The sequence below is a fragment of the Schistocerca nitens genome, chromosome 11, assembly GCF_023898315.1.
Source record: "Schistocerca nitens isolate TAMUIC-IGC-003100 chromosome 11, iqSchNite1.1, whole genome shotgun sequence".
Taxonomy (NCBI): Eukaryota; Metazoa; Arthropoda; class Insecta; order Orthoptera; family Acrididae; genus Schistocerca; species Schistocerca nitens.
In genome coordinates, this window is record NC_064624.1 from 170,554,622 (window position 1) to 170,578,620 (window position 23,999).

Sequence of the window (23,999 nt, forward strand, 5' to 3'; positions counted from 1 at the left end):
TAAAAAGACAAGGCCTAGTAAAAATTTATGGATGTCAGATGAAAGGAGAAAATTTGAAAGTGCAGCAAACGAAGTTGGTGGAAGGGGATACAAACATTTAGAAAATGAGATTGACAGAAAGTGCAAAATTGCTAAGCAGGAATGATCAGAGGACAAATGTAAGTATTTAAAGCATATTTCACTAGGGGAAAGATAAATACTGCCTACAGAGGAAAAGACAAGCAGCTGTATGAATATCAAGAGCTGAGATAACAAACCAGTCCTAAACAAAGAAGAGAAAGCTGATAAATGAAAGGAGTATATAGATGGTCTATACAAGGAAGATGAACTTGAAAGCAATATTTCAGAAATGGAATTGGACGTGAGAGAGATCTAAGTTGAAATAAAGCCCTGGCGATAGACAATATCTGTCAGAGCTACTCATAACTTTGGGAGCGCCAGCCATGACAGACCTCTTCCACCTAGTGTACAAGATGTATGAGATAGGTGAAATACCCTCAGACTTCAAGAAGATTGTAATAATTCCACTTGCAAAAAAAGCAGGTGCTGAGAAGTGTGAATTTTATCAAACTATCAGTGTAATAAGTCTAGGTTGGAAACTATGAAGACAAAATACTTACAGAATAATGGGAAAACTGGTGAAAGTTCACATCAAGGAAGATCAATCTGCATTCTGGAGAAATATAAGAACACACATTGTAATACTGACTTAGAAGATAGTTTAAAGAAGAAAGGCAAACTTACATTTATAGCTTTTATAGATGTGGAGAAAGCTTATGACAGTGTTGACTGGAATACAGTCATCGAATATTTGAAGGTAGTAGGACTAGAATACAGGGAGCAAAAGGTTACATGGAACTGGTGCAGAAAACGGGTAATAGTTACAAGAGTCCAGGGGCATAAAAAGGAAGCAGTGGTTGAGAAGGGAGTGAGGCAGGGTTGTACCCTACCACCAATGTTATTCAATCTGTATGTTGTGCAAGCAGTAAAGGAAACCAAAGAAAATTTTGGAAAAAGAATTTGAGTTCAAAGAGAAGAAATAAAAACTTTGACATTTGCTGTTGGCATTGTAATTAAGTCTGAGACAGCAAAGGACTTGGAAGAGCAGTTGAACGGAATGGACAGTGTCTTGAAAGGAGGATATAAGATGAACATCAACAAAGTAAAAAAAGGATAATGGAATGTACCTGAATTAAATCAGGTGATACAGAGGGAATTAGGTCAGGAAATGAGACACTTAAAATAGTAGATGAGTTTTTCTATTTGGTCGAAATAGAGAGGATATAAAATGTAGACCGGCAATGGCGAAAAAAGCATTTCTAAAGAAAAAAATGTGTTAACATTGAATATAGATTTAAGTGTCAGGAAGTCTTTTCTGAAAGTATTTGTATGGAGTGTAGCCATGTAGGGAAGGGAAACATGGATGACAAACACTTCAGACAAGAAGAGAATAGAGGTTTTTGAAATGTGGTGTTACAGAAGAATGCTGAAGAGTAAATGAGTAGATCACGTAACTAATGAGGAGGTACTGAACAGAATTAGGGAGAAAAGTTTGTGGTAAAACATGGCTCAAAGAAAGGATCGGTTGATAGGACACATTCTGAGACATGAAGGGATCACCAATTTAGTATTGGATGGCAGTGTGGGCAGTAGAAACTGTAGGAGGAGACCAAGAGATGAATACAGTAAACAGGTTCAAATGAACGTAGATTGCAGCAGAGTTTGGAGATGAAAAGGCTTGCCCAGTATAGTGCAGCATCAAACCAGTCTCAGATTGAATGCAAAAGCTGCAGTGTTTCATTTCTACAACATGTTTCACTTTATTTAATGTTGTTGTTGTTGTTGTTGTTGTCTTCAGTCCAGAGACTGGTTTGATGCACATCTCCATTATACTCTATCCTGTGCAAACTACTCCATCTCCCAGTACCTACTGCAACCTACATCCTTCTGAATCTGCTTAGTGTATTCATCTCTCGGTCTCCCTCTACGATTTTAAACCCTCCACGCTGCCCTCCAATACTAAATTGGTGATCCCTTGATGCCTCAGAACATGTCCTACCAACCGATCCCGTCTTCTGGTCTGGTCAAGTTGCTCCACAAACTCCTCTTCTCCCCAATGCTATTCAATACCTCCTCATTAGTTATGTGATCTACCCATCTAATCTTCAGCATTCTTCTGTAGCACCACATTTCAAAAGGTTCAGTTCTCTTCTTGTCTAAGCTATTTATTGTCCACGTTTCACTTCCATACATGGCTACACTCTATACAAATACTTTCGGAAATGACTTCCTGACACTTAAATCTATACTCGATGTTAACAAATTTCTCTTCTTCAGAAACGCTTTCCTTTCCATTGCCAGTCTACATTTTATATCCTCTCTACTTCGACCATCATCAGTTATTTTGCTCCCCATATAGCAAAACTCCTTTACTACTTTAAGTGTCTCATTTCCCAATCTAATTCCCTCAGCATCACCCGACTTAATTCGACTACATTCCATTATCCTCGTTTTGCTTTTGTTGTTGTTCATCTTATACCCTCCTTTCAAGACACTGTCCATTCCGTTCAACTGCTCTTCCAAGTCCTTTGCTGTCTCTGACAGAATTACAATGTCATCGGCGAACCTCAAAGTTTTTACTTCTTCTCCATGGATTTTAATACCTACTCCGAATTTCTCTTTTGTTTCCTTTACTGCTTGCTCAATATACAGATTGAATAGCATCGGGGACAGGCTACAACCCTGTCTCACTCCCTTCCCAACCACTGCTTCCCTTTTATGTCCCTCGACTCTTATAACTGCCATCTGGTTTCCGTACAAATTGCAAATAGCCTTTCACTACCTTTATTTAAAACACCTTCAGTTGTCTCTGTAAAGTCAATTTAATGAGATCATAAAATCTTCTCATGTCTAAAAGAAAGTTTATCACTCACATACAATATTTCCATGTGTTCTTCTATAACAGACGTCCAATTTTTAATACACTGCACCAGTACACCGTATTTTCTCACTTGCATGTTTTTATATATCCGCATACACTTTCTATCCATTATGCGGAATACAATCATCTTTTGTTTTTGTGGCTGTAGCAATGTCTGTGTTTTTGGTGTGTCTTCTCTCTCTCTCTCTCTCTCTCTCTCTTTCTCTTGCTCTCACTCTACCTGTCTCTTATATGAATCTGGAATGACTTCATGCGGCACACACGGACTGTGAATGCTGTGAATGATATGCGGATGTATATTTAATTAATAGAAGTCAGTAGGCTGGCTGTATTTTGATTTTTATTTCAAGTACATATTGCAGAAATGAAATGAAGTGTGCACATGCCTTATTTGGCCTGTAGTCCCCTTCCGGGAAGTTCGCCTACCTGGTGTGAGTCCCGTTATTGTTAGGGCTTCCAAGACTCACAAGAGGCTTCCCGTCACAACCTGGTGAAGCATTCACACCCACATCCAGAGTAGCTTATGTTAATTAATAAGTTAGTTCATTAGTTAGATGTTAAATAGTTCATTAATTATGGCATGGTAGGAGCTATAAAGGAGTGATAAGGTGCCGGGTTAACATTAATTCAGACCTCCTTTAAAACAAATTTATTAACGAACAGTTCGTACTCAACAGTTATTAAAAAACATATTTTCCATCACAAGACTTATTCGTAATTGATGATATTTACACTGATCAGTATAGAGGATAAAATACCGGTGATACAACAGTGTCAAATTTGAGCCCAATGCAATTATAATGCGAATTAAAAGTTTGAACTAAAGCTGGACAAACTACTTGTGATAACAAAATTTAAGGTCCCCAGCGCTATCTTAAAAATGTGTGCAGCAACCCTTAAAGAAATTTATAACAACAAACTGGCAGCAATTCAAACCTAATCACAATATTTAGATAAATCCAATTTAGCAAAAGCACTTGAAATACACATCAACAGCGGGACCCCCTTATCGTAAGTTTTGTACACATCAGTTTTTCTCGTACCAAATTTAAAATATGCTAATTTACTGCGCAGGAGTACCGAACAATTTCAAAACAAATTTAGGTGGAAAACTCCTTCAGATGAATGCCAAATTGAGAAACATGAACTACTCAATTACAAAAAGTAATTACTTAACTTGATAACAAATCTGCAGCATTAGAACTCATCTACTGCCACCTCAGTGGGTTTACAGAGCCATAATCTTGCAGTCTTATTTTATTTCATACATCAGTGTTCCACACACTTCCCAGCAATACATTACACATATAATTAAATATCTGTGGTAAGACCTGAAATGGAAATCAGTCACCACTGGGCTCACAATTGCATACAAATAATGGCCTCCACCAGGGCAAACTCAGTGACAAGCTTTTAGAATGAACAGTTGAAACAAACAAATGACAAGCCATGGAACTAATGGCACCCCACAAGGGCAGGCTCAATTACAATTTTGCAAAATGTACGACTATAACACACAGATGGGCAAGTACTCAATAATAAAGTTGCTCAGCTTCACATGGAGTTATCCAGTACTCGTGTGTAAACGCAACTGAGGTACAGCGACAGTATAGTGACAACTGTACAAGCCTCCGACTTTGCTTTAACTGCCGATCTCCTTCGTGCAAAATGGGAGCTGCTTTCCAAATTACAGCCTTCCAAACAACCGCTCTCGGCAACAACTAGGCCACACCATCACTCCCGGTGCTGCCAAGTTTTCTGGCACATACAATGGGCCACTCCCAGCACAGGGATGTGCTCGCCACCTTTCTCGTGCCACTGCTAACTCGAGACTCCCGTCACTGTCCGTCACGTGCCACCTCGTGGATCTCATTCGTACCACGAGGCTCTCTGGCAGAGAGATTCTACACAGTCAGCTATACCACCGGAGAGGCACAAAGTCAAAAAATATAAAAACTTTATGGGAGGTTCCGACGTACAGCAAAAAGTATTTACATGATCCATAGATGAACTATTCTTTTATTGAAATGATGTGAAATGAGTCAGTTTACAGAATTTGTATACACTGAGCTGACAAAAGTCGTAGGATAGCGGTAGCATCGTGGACATGAGATATATATTAAGGGCAGTGTATTGGCGGAGCTGTCCTTTGTTCTCAAGTAATTCGTGTGTAAAGGTTTTCGATGTACTTATGGCTGCACAATGGAAATTAACAGATTTTGAATGCACAATGGAAGTTGGAGATAGACGCTTGGGACATTACGTTTTGTAAATCGTTAGGGAATTCAGTATTGTGAGATCCACAGTGTCAAGAATGTGCCGACAGACCAAGTTTGTAGCATTACCTCTCACCGTGGCTGCCGGCCTCCAGTTAATGACCGAGAGCAGCGGCATTTGCGTAGAGTTGTCAGTGCTAACAGACGAGCAACACTGCGTGCAACCACCTCGGAAATCAGTGTGGGGCATACACTGAATGTATCCATTAGTACGGAGCAGTGAAATTTGTCACCAGTGGGCAACCGACGCGAGAGCCTTTGCTAATAGTGCGACATCACCTGATATGCCTCTCCTGAGCTCGTGCCCGTATCGGTTGAGCCCTAGACGGTCGGAGGACCGTAGTGTGGTCAGGTGAGGCCAGATTTTGGTCGGTAAGAACTGACAGTAGGTTTCGAACGAGGCACTGACCCACGAAGCCGTGGACCTGAGATGTCGACGAGGCACTGTGCGAGCTGGTAGCAGCTTCGTAATTGTGTGTGCTGTGTTTACACGGGATGGCGTGTGTCCTCTGGTCCAACTGAACCAATTGTTAACTGGAAATGGTTATGTTCTCCTACTAGGAGACCATTTGGAGCCATTCGTGGACTTCAAGTTCCGAAACGGGAGTGGAATTTTTATGGCTGACAATGCACCACGTCACAGGGCCACAAGTGTTCGCAATTGGTTTGAAGAACATTGCTGACAATTTGAACAAACAGTTCGGCAATCCAGATTACCCGACACAAATCACATTAAACGTTTACGGGATGTACTCGACAGGTCAGTTTGTACTCAAAATCCTGCACCGGCAATGCTTTTGCATTTATGGACGGCTATAGATGCAGTGTGGCTCAATATTTCTGTAGGGGACTTCTGGTGACTTTTTGAGTCCGTGCCACGTCGAGTTGGTGCACTGCGTCGGGCAAAATTGGCAGGTGGCCCGTGACTTTTGTCACCTCAGTGTACACGATTAGTGTTAACATTAATGAACACAACATTATGAGAAGGATTGATTGATACTCGATGTACAGAGGAGATGTTGAGTTGCAGGCAGCCTCGACAAAAAGATTGATACACATTTGAGCTTTTGGCCAGAAGGCCTTCTTCTAAAGTAGCAAAGAACACACGTTCACACAAGAACAACTTGCACACACGTGACCACTGAGCCCAGACTTTGAGCAGTAGGTGCAGTTGCTTACAGTTTGATTTCAGTGGTCATGTGTGTGTGACTTGTGCTCCCTTGAACGTCTGTGTGTTTTCTGTTTTAGAAGACGGTCTTTTGACCAAAAGCCCAAATGTATAGCAGTTTTTTTGCTGTGCCTGTGTGCAACTCACCATCCCCTCTGTACAGTGAGTAGCAATTGATCCTTCTCATAATATTTTCATTATTCCAGCTTGAATTTTACATTGTTTGAATCATTAATGGAAACATTATTTTCGAGTGCTGCTTATGAAACTGGACTTAAAAAGTTGTGTTTTTAGAGAATACCAGTTCTTACATAAAAATTTGTCCATAGAATAGAATGAGTTGTCCAGGAGAACTGGTATTAGATTAGATTTAAAACTTGCTTTGCGACCTGTCAGGCATTTTATGTTATTCGCCAAATGATCAGAAATTTTTGCTGCTCAATGTTGAGCTCCTTTCTGACCCACTGACAGCTTTAATGATGGGTTGTAAGGATAATTTCCTGCTCTAGTGTAATATGTATGGACATCACTGTTCATCTTCAATTGTATTTGATTATTTATGACAAATTTCATTGACAGATAGGTGAAGAGTTACCTTCATGACGACGTGGGTGAACACCACATATTATTCTTACCGCTTTCTTTTGTGCGATCAATACTTTCTAAGTGAGTTACCCCAGGAACCTTTTCCGTAAGACATTACTAAGTGCAAAAAATTTGGAATATGTCAGTAGGTTCATTCATATGTTTCCAAGACAGGAGACTATGCAAAGTACAAAAGTAGCTGAAGTTAATTATGAAAAGAATTGGTCTCTTGATTGTGTTCATCAAATGGAATGTCAGCATCTGTGAAGTTTATTTATTTATTTATTTCATTAACAGTACAGAGTAATCCACTGCCTTGAAATGTAAGGTGGGTCGGATGCTTCTGAATCTAACAGCAAAGACCTATCATTGTTACAGTCTTATTGGTATACAGTTGTTAATGCTTTCTTTCAATAATATAAAGAACATAATATATAAAGATTTCTCTGAGGTTACAGCGAATTGAATGCTTAACAACTGTTAAAATGGTTCCATATAATTTATATAATGCAAATGTCAAAGAAAAATAAATTTAAAAAAAGAAAATGTAACACAATGAGAGTGGTGAAAATGATTTGCAGTATGTAGAGGGAAGTGATATGTTGTATTTGGATGTGTAATACAGTCTAAGTAGCATGTTCGTTAATAATTTACTATTTCTACCTATTTCAGATGAGAAGGTCTCGGTACAACCTCTAGCTATTCTCATCTGAAATAGTTTGTGCTAATGTATGTTTACACATATTATACAGATTAAATGCTGATTGAGCACTTCATACATGGAGTACATGAATTTTAGCTTTACACGAGAAATACACTTATGTCTGTAACTTGCTAGTAGAAATAGAATATAGTTCATTGCTACTTGAATGCGTTATTCCTTAAATAACTTAATACATTTCTCATATATAAAATTCATTGATTGTAGCTTTCAATAGAGAAGAGAATATACTGCTTGTCTGCAGTGTACTTTAAACGCTATGCATGATGTCATTGGGGAGGAGGAGCCTCGGAATAAAAGTTCTTCGAGCCTTGTCCTCCCAAGCGACGTTACCTTATCACTACAGTCTTAGTATGTGGTGCTGGTGTTTATATGTTTTAAGACTGTTGCGTTGTTTGTGACTGTTGTGGCATTCAGTGTCATGCATTGTTGGTTTTGGTCCCTTACATGTTGATCCCTTCTGAGTCATGTTCACTTAGTGTTCCTTCCTCGGTTTCGGAATCTGTGGTCGTGTTTGCATCCTCCCGTGTGGTTTGTTGTGTTGTTCGTGCTTGTCTACACCCCCTTACATATGGGTTTTGGCGCTTGTATTTTTCGTGCAGAGTGTTTGATACAATATCGGCCACGCTATTTATTGTGTTCCATTCATTGGGATTACATATTATTGTGGCCATGTCGTTGTCGTTCTGTATAGGTCTCACTTGTGCTAGTGTGTTTCACAGCAGTGTGACACGTTCTGGTGTCCAAGTTTCTCTGCACATGCATACTTCGTCGTTAGTTAGTCCCATACGGTTTAAATGTACCGGATACGGCCCGTGGCCTGTCAGGAAATGGACCATCCCCGGCTTGGGTCGACATGTTTCAGTTGTGGTGTTTCACGTACATCAGAAGAGAAAGAGTGTACTCGGCGACCCTTGTCGGATGCATCACACTCTCTCTGCCATGTTTGAATCCATCATTGTTTCATTTGTCTTTTGTTCATAATGTCAGTCCCGTAATTTTGGTGATTTTATCGACCCTGTCCCTCTTAAGCCAGTAAAGTGCAGGTCTGTGACGTATTGTTATGTCTACAGGGCAGGTCCCCATCACAACGCAAAGTGCCTCTAGTGACGTGGTGTTGAAGGCTCCGTTCATTCTCAGCAGTACACTACGTTGGCCTCGTCTTGCAATTGTCTTGTTAGTCTGTATGTTCAGTCTGTGAGCCCAAGCAGCTGCGGCGAAGCGTGCGTCGGATTTAAATATCACAATGTGGCAGGTCCTTATCGGGGAGTGTAAATGTGTAGTGTGGGATAGTGAACCATCAGCTCGTAGGCCCGTGTTTCGTAAACAAATCAGTGAACGTACACAGGTATCGCTGCCTCCTAACAGACTATCTTCGACGGATGCTAGGAAACGTTCCTCTGCAGGCTAAGAGGAACGTGTGGTACCAACATGACGGCTGTCCAGCCCGTAGTGTACGAAGTACTGTAGCGTGTCTTCACGAACTGTTTCCGATTCGTTGGATTGGATGCAGAGGACCTGTATGTTGGCTGGACTGTTCCCCATATTTCACACCTGTGGACATTTTCTGTGGAGAAGCTGAAAGATGCTGTCTACAAGGACGTACCAACTACACCTGATGATATACAATGATGTATTACTGCAGCCTGCTCGAACATCTCCGCAGAAATGCTAGCACCTGTGCTGCAGTCGTTCCGTACAAGACTGGAGGCATTTATTGCCACTGCCAGTGGTCATTTTGAACACTGTCTGCATTGATCAGTTGCCTCGTTGCTGGTTACAATCCACATAACTAGCGGGTACACTTGTGCTGTTCTTTAGTTTGTCTTAACACAGATATTATACAAGTGTCGGTGTGGGAACTTTTCAAAATATGATACCTCATAAGCAGCTCGCTCTAGAATCCTGCAACAAACACCATTGACATTCTATTTTACCCTAATTTTAGTCTGTTAATGTGGATAGATAGTGCTGCATTTAAAAAAGTGTATGTTTGCACAAAAAATATACTTTGTATACAATCTGTGTATCGGCTTACGAGCCCCTGAGTACCGACATATTCTGCGATAACTGCACGTCAGTAGCACTTCCCAGTACGACGATATTTGCAGTGAAAATTCTAAGTGATTAATCCTGTATAAGACACTACCCAGCAGAAGACAAACTGGGAATCAGGACTCTCCAAAGGTGGCAGAAAGCCAGCTTGCCAATTATCACACAGTTTGGATGAAGCCACTTTGACGAAAACCTGAGAGCATTTCAGAATCACATTATCTGTGTATCACTCCATTTTAACTTAGTATCTGACTGAGCCCTAAGTATTCGCACAAAGTGTGTTTTATGAAATTACAATGAAATGAATACCCTTAGCTGCATACAGGTATTGATATGAGTCAACGGGGACTGTTGAAAATGTGTGCCCCGAACCTGGAATCTCCTGCTTACACGGCAGACGCTCTATCCATCTGAGCCACTGAGAACACAGAGGATGGTGCGACTGCAGGGACTATCTCTGGCATGCCTCCCGTGGGACCCACATTCTCAACTTACTGTCCCGCACTATATTCATAGTGCCCCTGCCCATCATACTCATTACTCCTTGCTTTTCCGTCAATTCCCATAAGAGTTTGGGCACTGTTTGTGTATCCGCACAGAAGAAGATGGTCAAATGGCTGGTGAGATTCGGTAAGTCACAGTTGTTGCGAAAGCTTGAATTTCGTGTGTATGTTTGTGTTTGTTTGTGTGTCTGTCGACCTGCCAGCACTTTCATTTGGTAAGTCACATCATCTTTGTTTTTATATATATATATATATATATATATATATATATATATATATATATATATATATATATATAACACCAACCTATCCGAACTCCGGAGATGGGAACTTGCTCCTCAATATATCCTCTCTTCCCGTTACCCACCAGGCCTCAATCTCCGCTAATTTCAAGTTGCCGCCACTCATACCTCACCTGTCATTCAACATCATCTCTGCCTCTTCACTTCCGCCTCGACTGACATCTCTGCCCAAACTCTTTGTCTTTAAATATGTCTGCTTGTGTCTGTGTATGTGCGGATGGATGTGTGTGTGCGTGCGAGTGTATACCCGTCCTTTTTTCCCCCTAAGGTAAGTCTTTCCGCTCCCAGGATTGGAATGACTCCTTACACTCTCCCTTAAAACCCACATCCTTTCGTCTTTCCCTCTTTCCTGATGAGGCAACAGTTTGTTGCAAAAGCTTGAATTTTGTGTGTGTGTTTGTGTTTGTTTGTGTTTGTTTGTGTGTCTATCGACCTGCCAGCGCTTTCGTTCGGTAAGTCACATCATCTTTGTTTTATATATATATATATATATATATATATATGTGTATGTGTGTGTGTGTGTGTGTGTGTGTGTGTGTGTGTGCGCGCGAGTGTATACCCGTCCTTTTTTCCCCCTAAGGTAAGTCTTTCCGCTCCCGGGATTGGAATGACTCCTTACCCTCTCCCTTAAAACCAACATCCTTTCGTCTTTCCCTCTCCTTCCCTCTTTCCTGATGAGGCAACAGTTTGTTGCGAAAGCTTGAATTTTGTGTGTATGTTTGTGTTTGTTTGTTTGTGTGTCTGTCGACCTGCCAGCACTTTCATTTGGTAAGTCACATCATCTTTGTATATATATATATATATGTATATATATATATATATATATATATATAATGACATGTCCCAAAGAACAGATACCATCTTCATATATATAGAGTGTGTTTTGTTTAGTGTGCAACTATTAACAACTAGTCACGTTCACAGGGCGGTGGTTCCGGACTGCTGCGGCGCGAGCGGGTGCTGGAGGAAGTGGTGCGCAGCACGACCGGCGTACTGCGCCAGACGCCACTGACGGCCAAGCTGCGCACTGGCGTCTACAGTGGGAAGAACGTCGCCCACGAGCTGGTGCCCAAGTTTGCCGACTGGGGAGTCTCCCACATCACGGTGAGTGTACGGCCACGTCTGGAGCGGCGAGGATTCCTTTTTTGTGCCCGTGTTTTACTTTCTCGTCCCTCAATCTCGTGAGATTCTTCGTCTCGTAGAAGGCATTATATATATGCTGTCCAGTCACATCAATGTGACACCTGTCAAAAGCCCGAATGACCAGCGTTTGTAGTGCAGAGCACTGCGAGGTGTGCAGGAAGAGAGTCGGGTAGGTACTGAGAGGGGCGTGGTGACAGGCCAGCTCTAGTACTGTGACCAGCAACGGTAGATTTCTTGGTCGAGGATTCGTGGTGCGAACAGTCCCACTGAGGTGGTCACACAGTTTCTCTGTTAGTTTTAAGTCTGGTGAGTTTGCTAGCTGGTGTGGTATGGTAAGCTCATCCTGCTGTTCTTCAAACAATGCAAGTAGACTGCGAGTTATGTGACAGGTTGCATTGTCTTGCTAGTACACTCATGTTCATAAATTAAGAATAATGGTGATACATGGTGAAACAACGCACTGGTGGGCGGTTTTCGGATTTAAATCACCTCTGGGTGTGATCGTGCAGTGCATTTGACCTGTGATCATGGCACGGTGGCGCTGGCAGCAGTCCACATACGCAGAGGTGTGTTGGTGCATGTCAGAGTACGGTGCAGCGAGTAAGTGTGCAGACGTTTTCAGACGTGTTAATGGTGACTGTGTGCTGAAAATGACTCAAAGAACACATACTGATGACGTTATGAGGGGTAGAATACTAGGGTGACTGGAGGCTGGTCAAACACAGCAGGTCATAGCACGGGCCTTCCGTGTAACACAAAGTTTGATCTCGAGATTGTGGCAACGATTCCAGCAGACAAAAAACGTGTCCAGGCGCTACAGTACGGGACGTCCACAGTGTACAACACCACAAGAAGACCGATATCTCACCATCAGTGCCCGCAGATGGCCACGGAGTACTGCAGGTAGCCTCGCTCGGGACCTTACCGCAGCCACTGGAACAGTTGTCTCCAGACACACAGTCTACAGACGACTCAACAGACATGCTGTATTCGCCCAGAGACCTGCAAGGTGCATTCCACTGACTCCTGGTCACAGGAGAGCCCGTAAAGTCTGGTGTCGAGAACACAGTACATGGTCATTGGAACAGTGGTCCCAGGTTATGTTCACGGACGAGTCGAGGTATAGTCTGAACAGTGATTCTCGCCGGGTTTTCATCTGGCGTGAACCAGGAACCAGATACCAACCCCTTAATGTCCTCGAAAGGGACCTGTATCTAGGTCGTGGTTTGACAGTGTGGGGTGGGATTATGATTGGTGCACGTACACCCCTGCATGCCTTTGACAGAGGAGCTGTAACAGGTCAGGTGTATCGGGACATCATTTTGCACCAGTATGTCTGCCTTTTCAGGGGTGCAGTGGGTCCCACCTTCCTCCTCATGGATGATAACGCACGGCTCCTCAGAGCTGCCATCGTGGAGGAGTACCTCGAAACAGAAGATATCAGGCGAATGGAGTGGCCTGCCTGTTCTCCAGACCTAAACCCCATCGAGCACGTCTGGGATGCTCTCAAACGACGTATCGCTGCACGTCTTCAAACCCCTACGACACTTCAAGAGCTCCGACAGGCACTGGTGCAAGAATGGGAGGCTATACCCCAGCAGCTGCTCGACCACCTGATCCAGAGTATGCCAACCCATTGTGCGGCCTGTATACGTGTGCACGGTGATCATATCACATATCGATGTCGGGGTACATGCGCAGGAAACAGGGGCGTTTTGTAGCACACGTGATTCGGGACAGTTTTGTCAACTTACCACCAATACCATGGACTTACAGATGTGTCGTGTGTGTTCCCTACGTGCCTATGCTATTAGCGCCAGTTTTGTGTAGTGCCGCATTGTGTGGCACCACATTCTGCAATTATCCTTAATTTATGAGCGTGAGTGTAGATGCCGTCGTGCCGAGGAAAAACAAACTGCTCGTAGGGTTGGACCCAGTCCTCAAGATTGGATGTATACCTGTGTCGAACCATTGTGCCTTCCGGAACGATGAGATTGACCGGGTAATGCTAGGAAAACATTCCTCAGACCGTAATGCCCCTTTCCTCGTTAGGTTTCAGGTATGTTACGCCATACACGCCCACGGCCATCTGTCCGTTCGAGCATAAAATGTAATTTGTCTGAAAAAGCCACGTCTTGCCACTCGGTAAATGTGCCGTTGCGGTACTGACGAGCAAATTCCAGCCTTCATCGGTGATGGACTCCAGTCAGTACTGTTACAGAATCAGGTGCCTACTGTGGAGGCCCGTACGTATACGGACATTCACTGGACGGTCGTTGAGGAACCACTGTCAGTAGCCGGTGGGCTTCTCTCGGCTGTCAGTTCCTCGACAGTTGCACGTCTGTTCGCCCTATACATCCCCGCAGCCACCGTTAGCTTTTGTCATCTGTGGTCTGTTGTGCACCACAGGTGGCTTGTCACCAGTTTTGGGTAGCACCACTTTTCAAATCCCAGTATACAAGGAGTCACTCCAAAAGAAATGCATACTATTTTTTTAAATTCATCTTTGAAAGTTTCACAGTGTGTAGATACATCCTTTAGGAACAATATTTTCATTTCTCCACATAATTTCCATCCCTCTCAACTGCCTTACGCCACCTTGTAACCAGTGCCTGTATACCCGCACGGTAAAATTCTGGACCAACCTGTTGTAGCCACTGTTTGGCAGCGACACAAGGGAGTCGTCATCTTGTAACCTTGTTCCACAAAGAGTGTCTTTCAGTTTCCCAAAGAGATGATAGTCACACGGAGCCAGGTCAGGACTGTAAGGCTGATGTTTCAGTGTTGTCCATCCGAGTTCTCTGATCGCTTCCACGGTTTTTTGACTGACATGTGGCCGTGCATTGTTGTACAACAGCAAAACATCCTGCTTTTGCCGACGTGGTCAAACAAGACTCAGTCGAGCTTGAAAACTTCAAGTTTCTTCAGTGTCGTCACATATTCATCAGAATTTATGGTGGTTCCACTTGGCACGATGTCCACAAGCGAGAGTCCTTTGGAATCGAAAAACACCGTAGCCATAACTTTTCCAGCAGAAGGTGTGATTTTGAATTTTTTTTTCTTGGGTGAATTTGCATGATGCCGCTCCACTGATTGCCTCTTCATCTGTGATGAAAAATGATGGAGCCACGTTTCATCACCTGTCACGATTCTTCCAAGAAATTCATCTCCACCATTCTCGTACTCTTTCAAAAGTTCGTTGCATACCATTTTTCTTGTTTCTTTGTGAACCACTGTCAACATCCTGGGAACCCACCTGGCACAAACCTTTTTTGAACACCAACACTTCCAGTATTCTGCAAACACTTCCTTCCCCTATCCCAGCGTAGCGTGACAGTTTGTTCACTTTGATGCGTCTGTCAGCAGTCACCAATTTGTTAACTCTCTGCACATTCTCAGGAATGTGTGCAGTACGAGGCCTGCCGCTGCGAGGACAATCCTCAATATTGCCGTGCCCACTTTCTTCACGTAACCTGCTTGCCCACTGACTGTCTGTACTGCATCATCTCCGTACACCTTTTTCAACCTCTTGTGGATGTTTCCCACTGTCTCGTTTTCACAGCACAGGAATTCTATGACAGCACGTCACTTCTGACGAACGTCAAGTGTAGCAACCATCTTGAAGACGTGCTGTGACGGCACCACTCACGGGAAGAGGTTGAACTAAGTTTGAAAACAAGCAAGAAGAATGTATCTACACACTGTAAAACTTTCACACGTGCAGAATGAAAACTGTATTTTTACAAAAATAGTGTGCATTTCTTTTAGAGTGACCCTCGTAGTTTAGCAACAGTGGCATGTGAATAGTTTACAAACTTGGCCATTTGGAAATGCTTCCACCCTTGACCTGAAAGCCAATGGTCGTGCCCTTTAGGACATCAGGTAAATCACCCTATTCGAGCATTATGATAACGACTACACTGTTCCCTGCCTCCCTCCCCCTCCACCTCCCCTCCATACTTTACGAGGGCTATCCACAAAGTACATTACGTTTTTGTTTGTGTCTGTTAGGGGCGGGGCTAGCGCGGCCATCTCGGTGTCGTGGCATTCCGCCGCTCAGTCGGCATCCTGCCGTGCTAGTGAGAGGTTCGTGCTGTACTCCGTCGAGTTACTGTCACAATTTGAAATGTCAGCGTTAATTGAAAATGCCGCGAAGTGTGGAGTGCGTGCTGTAATAAGGTTTCTGACTGCAAAAAACTGTACACCGTTAGAAATCTATTGGCAGCTTTGTGATGTGTACGGGGACAACATAATCACTGAAAGTGGAGTGCGTCAATGAGTCATAAAATTTAAAAATGGCCGAACTAACGTTCACGACGAGGAGCAAAGTGGAAGACCCGGCATAGTGACTGCCGAACTTGTCGAAGACGTCGATGCCGCGGTCCGTGAAAACCGTAATTTCACAATAACGGAACACACTATGAGTTTTCCACAAATTTCACGAAGTTTGTTGCACTAAATCATTACCGAAAAGCTCGGTTACCACAAGTTTTGTGCAAGATGGATACCAAAAATCTTGACAGAGATTCACAAAAATCAGCGAACGGCTGCCGCGTTAATGTTTTTGGACGCTTGCGAGAAAGATGGCGACTCGTTACTCGATCGCATCGTCACTGGTGACGAAACATGGGTTAAGCGTGTGAACTGCGAGACAAAATTGCAGTCAATGCAGTGGGGGCACACAAATTCCCCCCACAAACCCAAGAAATGCATGCAGACAATGTCGGCAAGGAAGGTGATGGCGACTGTCTTTTGGGACAGAAAAGGTGTGATTTTTGTGGATTTGCTGGCAAGAGGCACTACAATAAACTCTCAAAGGTATGCCAAACTCTGCACAACCTCAGAAGAGCAATACAAAACAAGTTCAGGGGAAAGTTGGGCTGAAAGATGTTGCCGATTCACGACAACGCCCGGGCCCACACGGCAAATGCCACTCGTGAAGTTCTCGAATCTTTTAAGTGGGAGTTGTTTCCTCATCCGCCGTACAGTCCCGACCTGGCACCGAGCGACTTCCACTTATTCCCAGCAATGAAGAAGTGGTTGGCTGTGCAGAGTTTTGATGACGACGCACAGCTTCGAGAAGAGGTAACCACGTGGTTGAAGGCGCAGGCGGCCGAATTTTACGGAAGGAATTTGCTAGCTCGTCCATCGCTACGATAAGTGCCTTAATTTAAATGGCAACTATGTAGAAAAGTAGTATTTAAGTGTGGCTTTCATCTGTATATAACAAAAAAATTTTCCAATACTTTATTTATTTTTAATTCCAAAATGTAATGTACTTTGTGGATAGCCCTCGTATATACCTTCCACTACTAGTGCTGCCACCTGTGGTCCGTGAGTGATTATTGCACGTTGACATCAAACATAGACGGTGGTGACGTAAATCTGATTGGACTGCGTAGTTGTGTACTGTCAGATAATATATGTACGGTATATGGACAAGATTCCTTACTCAGTTGAAGAGTTTCTGCCTAACACCACACAGTGTATCCTCTCCTCCCCTCGTCTCCTTTGTCATCGTCATCGGTAGTGCTTGTGGTTTGTTTCATTATCTCTTCTTTCTTCTTTACACGCTCGGGAAATCCTCAGGGTCGTATGTTCGTGGAAGTGGGGAAGGGGAACATCTTAGTATCTTATCGAAACCGTGATATACAACCAAATATTAAGAACTTCCAATTTATAGCCTTCGTACGAGTACGGCAGGAAACAAAAAAAGTGTCACTGTTTTGACAAAAATGATAACGTCGATGTGAAATTTTAGTTTCTACAGTTGGTCATCTACTGAAATGATACGCAACACGTGAATTGTCTTTCCGTGTAACTGTAGTGTATTTAAGTCCCGATTTGGCTTAAAAACATTCATTCTACATCTACATCTACATCTATACTCCGCGAGCCACCTTACGGTGTGTGGCGGAGGGTACTTATTGTACCACTATCTGATCCCCCCTTCCCTGTTCCATTCACGAATTGTGCGTGGGAAGAACGACTGCTTGTAAGTCTCCGTATTTGCTCTAATTTCTCGGATCTTTTCGTTGTGATCATTACGCGAGATATATGTGGGCGGTAGTAATATGTTGCCCATCTCTTCCCGGAATGTGCTCTCTCGTAATTTCGATAATAAACCTCTCCGTATTGCGTAACGCCTTTCTTGAAGTGTCCGCCACTGGAGCTTGTTCAGCATCTCCGTAACGCTCTCGTGCTGACTAAATGTCCCCATGACGAATCGCGCTGCTTTTCGCTGGATCATGTCTATCTCTTCTATTAATCCAACCTGGTAAGGGTCCCATACTGATGAGCAATACTCAAGAATCGGACGAACAAGCGTTTTGTAAGCTACTTCTTTCGTCGATGAGTCACATTTTCTTAGAATTCTTCCTATGAATCTCAACCTGGCGCCTGCTTTTCCCACTATTTGTTTTATGTGATCATTCCACTTCAGATCGCTCCGGATAGTAACTCCTAAGTATTTTACGGTCGTTACCGCTTCCAATGATTTACCACCTATGGCATAATCGTACTGGAATGGATTTCTGCCCCTATGTATGCACATTATATTACATTTATCTACGTTTAGGGAAAGCTGCCAGCTGTCGCACCATTCATTAATCCTCTGCAGGTCTTCCTGGAGTACGTACGAGTCTTCTGATGTTGCTACTTTCTTGTAGACAACCGTGTCATCTGCAAATAGCCTCACAGAGCTACCGATGTTGTCAACTAAGTCATTTATGTATATTGTAAACAATAAAGGTCCTATCACGCTTCCTTGCGGTACTCCCGAAATTACCTCTACATCTGCAGATTTTGAACCGTTAAGAATGACATGTTGTGTTCTTTCTTCTAGGAAATCCTGAATCCAATCACAAACCTGGTCCGATATTCCGTAAGCTCGTATTTTTTTCACTAAACGTAAGTGCGGAACCGTATCAAATGCCTTCCTGAAGTCCAGGAATACGGCATCAATCTGCTCGCCAGTGTCTACGGCACTGTGAATTTCTTGGACAAATAGGGCGAGCTGAGTTTCACATGATCTCTGTTTGCGGAATCCATGTTGGTTATGATGAAGGAGATTTGTATTATCTAAGAACGTCATAATACGAGAACATAAAACATGTTCCATTATTCTACAACAGATTGACGTAAGCGAAATAGGCCTATAATTATTCGCATCTGATTTATGACCCTTCTTGAAAATGGGAACGACCTGCGCTTTCTTCCAGTCGCTAGGTACTTTACGTTCTTCCAGAGATCTACGATAAATTGCTGATAGAAAGGGGGCAAGTTCTTTAGCATAATCACTGTAGAATCTTATGGGTATCTCGTCTGGTCCGGATGCTTTTCCGCTACTAAGTGATAGCAGTTGTTTTTCAATTCCGATATCGTTTATTTCAATATTTTCCATTTTGGCGTCCGTGCGACGGCTGAAGTCAGGGACTGTGTTACGATTTTCTGCAGTGAAACAGTTTCGGAACACTGAATTCAGTATTTCTGCCTTTCTTCGGTCGTCCTCTGTTTCGGTGCCATCGTGGTCAACGAGTGACTGAATAGGGGATTTAGATCCGCTTACCGATTTTACATATGACCAAAACTTTTTAGGGTTCTTGTTTAGATTGTTTGCCAATGTTTTATGTTCGAATTCGTTGAATGCTTCTCTCATTGCTCTCTTTACGCTCTTTTTCGCTTCGTTCAGCTTTTCCTTATCAGCTATGATTCGACTACTCTTAAACCTATGATGAAGCTTTCTTTGTTTCCGTAGTACCTTTCGTACATGATTGTTATACCACGGTGGATCTTTCCCCTCGCTTTGGACCTTAGTCGGTACGAACTTATCTAAGGCGTACTGGACGATGTTTCTGAATTTTTTCCATTTTTGTTCCACATCCTCTTCCTCAGAAATGAACGTTTGATGGTGGTCACTCAGATATTCTGCGATTTGTGCCCTATCACTCTTGTTAAGCAAATATATTTTCCTTCCTTTCTTGGCATTTCTTATTACACTTGTAGTCATTGATGCAACCACTGACTTATGATCACTGATACCCTCTTCTACATTCACGGAGTCGAAAAGTTCCGGTCTATTTGTTGCTATGAGGTCTAAAACGTTCTGAGCTCAATCATAATTAATGCCAATTTTTATAGTGTTTGCCTGTGTTTGTATGGGATTTTCAACTTATAACTCCGTTCCAGCTACATGTAAGCCAAGACTGTTGATATGTTGCTATGCAACCATACAATCAAATCTAATCCCGAAATTTGTCTTTTCTCTCACGAATTGATTATCTTCTGTAGTAGGTAATTAAAAGTCAGTTCAGAATCATATGCTTTCTGAAAACAACTTCTGATCTAATTATTATCGGTAATAGTTCTTTGTTGTAAGCAAAGTCTACACTGATGCTGTAGCGCGTTCCCTTGTAACATATATCGCACCTCGCTGATAAAGTCTGCAAGGTGTGACCTTTATTTGGACAGCTAGTGTATTATTTTTTGTTTCCCTCTCTCTCTTCCTTTTACCACTCAAAGGACTCAGTAATTAATTAGAATTGCCCCCTACACGATCAGTTAGGACCAAAACACGAAATTGACTTATTGCGCACCAGAGTAACTTGATAGGGTGCTAACATCTCTGTCTTTATCAAAGAAAAAATATACTTCTTCATTGTCAAGTCTATGTCAAATCACTATTATATCACTGTGAATACGATATAATAGTCATATAATTTTTACTCATGCACAATTATTTTCAATAGCTTTTCAATCAAATCAGAAACCACAAATATTACTATCGGGGTGCATACAATTTGTTTCGATTTATTAAAAAAAAATTCAGTTCAGCGTGACGTCACGCATTAACACTTGCTGTTACTCTACCAACCCAACATGACACTACACATTTCTCGGAAAAACTTCGCTGTTAAGTTACTTTCGGAGCATTTCTTACTTTTACCACGATTGACACCTTATGTAAGGTTAGAACAGCATGCCCTGCTCCGTTTTTCGTCTTCTTTCTTGCCGTTTTCCCATTGCTCTATGGTGTCAGCATTGTGGATTGCGGCTATGTTAGTGATAGTAAGTGGCCGGATTCTCTTCCCGACACCACCAGTCTGCCTCGGACTGAATCTGTGGACCACACGTGTCTGCATCTGGTATAAACCACATATTCAAGCGTGATAACTGTGGTGTCACAGCCAGACACCACACGTGCTAGGTGGTAGCTTAAATCGGCCGCGGTCCTGTAGTACATGTCGGACCCGCGTGTCGCCACTGTGTGATCGCAAACCTAGCGCCACCACAAGGCAGGTCTCGAGAGACTGACTCGAACTCAGCCCCAGTTGTACGGACGACAGAGCTAGTGACTAGACGTACTAAGCCTTTCTCTCTCATTAGCCGAGAGACAGAGTAGCCTTCAGCTAAGTTAACGGCTACGAACTAGCCAGGCGCCATTAGCCTTACAGTGATTGTAATTAGAGTCTCACTTGTGTTCACCATAGAGATGTACAAGAAGAAATTAAAGATAAGTATATGAGAAGCTCCGTTCTTTTCTTCATAGCATTAATTACATATCCTGTTCCAGTACTTCACGCCCGTCTGCGTTAGTCTAGCGTGCCTTTTAAGCCACCTCTATCTACGAGGTGTTGGCCCAGCTGCCGACACATCAATAACATTTTTCTAAATGTTCATATAGCTTGTACCTGAGCCAGGATATTTGTACTGTCCCAGTATTTACCTAGTCGGATGTGGGAAACCACTTAGAAACTCCATCCGTGTCGGCCGGCTCACCAGACCTCGTCATTAATTCGTGAGACGTATTTAATCCAGTGCAGGCTCACTTCACCAGATCCCAGAAGTGGCACATTAAAGTGTTCGGTGATCTAGGTAGTTCACGGCATGTCATTTTTAACAGGGAGAAGTTTTCTGGCATATAAGTAACTTGGAATGTGCCTCAATACGGTTTATAGGGCCATTACTCCGACAACATATGTAAAAGACATAGTGGTAAATATCAGAAGCACCGTGAGACTGTTCACAGATGATGATTTATACAGAGAATCTTCTAGACCTTATAATTAAATTTTCCCCAGGACATTTAAGTCACATCTTTATCTACAGTAATGATGGAAGATGAAGGTGAGACTTAAATACGTGGGGGAAAATCCTGGATTTTATCAGTCAGTAATTTTTTATTAATAAATAAGACTCATTGATCATAGTAAAGTTAATAGGAACACTTTAGTGACAGACAGCAACTTGTTACTTAAGTCGAACATGACCACGAGCCTACTCAGAGTCTAACATCCTGTCAGGTTCATTTTCTGAGTAACAATTAACTTCTTAATGATTTTGATTAGGTAAGCCACCTTACCTGTTCTTACAGCTTCACAGTGTGGAAGTTTTTAGTAAAATTCATCATGTACATGTGGCACAAAGGAAGTAGAGTCTATAGGTCTCCATACTTTGGTTTTTTTAAACTAGGTTTCTCATTTTTCATTTCCAGAGCAGGGAAGACTCTGATATTTCTGCCACAGTGATGTGCTTTCTTGTTGTTAACATTTTGAAAATCTTCCAGCTCTTCATTGAAAGATATTTGTGAAACAAGATGAAGGGTTACTTCTTTTGAATATGCAACTACTGCATTTTTCTCAAGATTTTCACTGAGTCCTTGAGACAATCATTGAGTCCATTTAGTGTGGTGAAATCATTATCAGTCATCTGGGCTACCTTAAGTTTCCTGCTGTCCTTGGAAATGAGCTATGCTCACTTAATCAGGTACCAAAATCCAAGGATTTTTTTTCCCTGACAACCTTCTTAATAAATGCAAAACTAGGTCACATTCCGTATAAGAATGACTGAAAATCATGAATTTGTGATCTACAGTTTCAGTGCGTGTTGTCTGGGTAATGTAATATCAGAACCTCACAATGTATTTACTTTTATGTTGACCAACAGTGTTGTCACTAAAAGATGTGATGTATTTAACTCAAGTGAGCAATCTACTCATGTTGGGTAAGAGACAGTAAGAAATTTCTTGGCATCGACAAGCAGCTCGATGTCATTGCAACTCCAGAGGTTAAACATGTATACAATAATTGTACATCCACAGCTGTCTTGCATGATACACTCTGATGCAAGAACACTGATGTAGGGGGTGTCTTCTGTAGATCAAAACATATTGCACTTTGCGAATTGTCATATTTTGAACATTCTTTTGCCCTGTATTTTGCTTCTCTAGCTGTCTTTGCATTATGTAAATGTAATTATTTTGGAACAATCATCGTCTGAACTTCTTGGATTTCCGTGAACTATCAAATTCTGCAACCTGTGACACATCACATGTGTATCAGTACAAGGCTTTCGACACTGTACCACACAAGCGGCTCGTAGTGAAATTGCTTGCTTATGGAATTTCATCTCAGTTATGTGACCGGATTTGCGATTTCCTGTCAGAGAGGTCACAGTTCGTAGTAACTGACGGAAAGTGATAGAGTATAACAGAAGTGATTTCAGGTGTTCCCCGAGGTAGTGTTATAGGCCCTTTGCTGTTCCTTATCTATATAAATGATTTGGGAGACAATCTGAGCAGCTGTCTTCGGTTGTTTGCAGAAGACGCTGTTGTTTATCGACTAATAAAGTCGTCAGAAGATCAAAACAAACTGCAAAACGATTTAGAAGAAATACCTGAATGGTGCGAAAAGTGGCAGTTGACCCTAAATAACGAAAAGTGTGAGGTCACCCACATTAGTGCTAAAAGGAACTCGTTAAGCTTCGGTTACACGATAAATCAGTCTAATCTAATAGCTGTAAATTCAAATAAATACCTAGGTATTACAATTACAAACAACTTAAATTGGAAAGAACACACAGAAAATGTTTTGGGGAAGGCTAACCAAAGACTGTGTTTTATTGGCAGGACACTTAGAAAATGTAACAGACCTATTAAGGAGACTGCCTACACTATGCTTGTCCGTCCTCTTTTAGAATACTGCTGCGCGGTGTGGGATCCTTACCAGATAGGACTGACGGAGTACAAGGGGGTACCCAAAAACAACCGTAATTTTTTTCTAGAAAGCATATACTTAATTGTTTTCGAATACAACCTTAATCTCCTTCAAAGTACTCTCCATTAGCATTAACACGCTTGTCGAAACGTTCATTCCAGTGTTCGAAGCACCTTTTAAATTCGTCCTCGTTGCTACCGGCTAGCACACGCGTGACATTGCATTTTACGTCTTCCACATCCGCAAAACGCTTCCGTCTCAAGTCTCTTTTCATCCTCGGGAATAGGAAGACGTCTTGGTTGAGGCCAAAAA

General features: G+C 42.4%; 1 protein-coding gene across 1 annotated transcript in view; it reads left to right on the forward strand.

Annotated features, from left to right (window-relative positions):
- LOC126213061 (tRNA-dihydrouridine(47) synthase [NAD(P)(+)]-like) overlaps positions 1-23,999 on the forward strand; it is a 213,678-nt gene that overhangs the window by 145,811 nt on the left and 43,868 nt on the right. Inside the window, exon 8 of the mRNA XM_049940635.1 lies at positions 11,476-11,655. Coding sequence (XP_049796592.1) covers positions 11,476-11,655 — 180 coding nt within the window. The remainder of the gene's footprint in view (positions 1-11,475; positions 11,656-23,999) is intronic.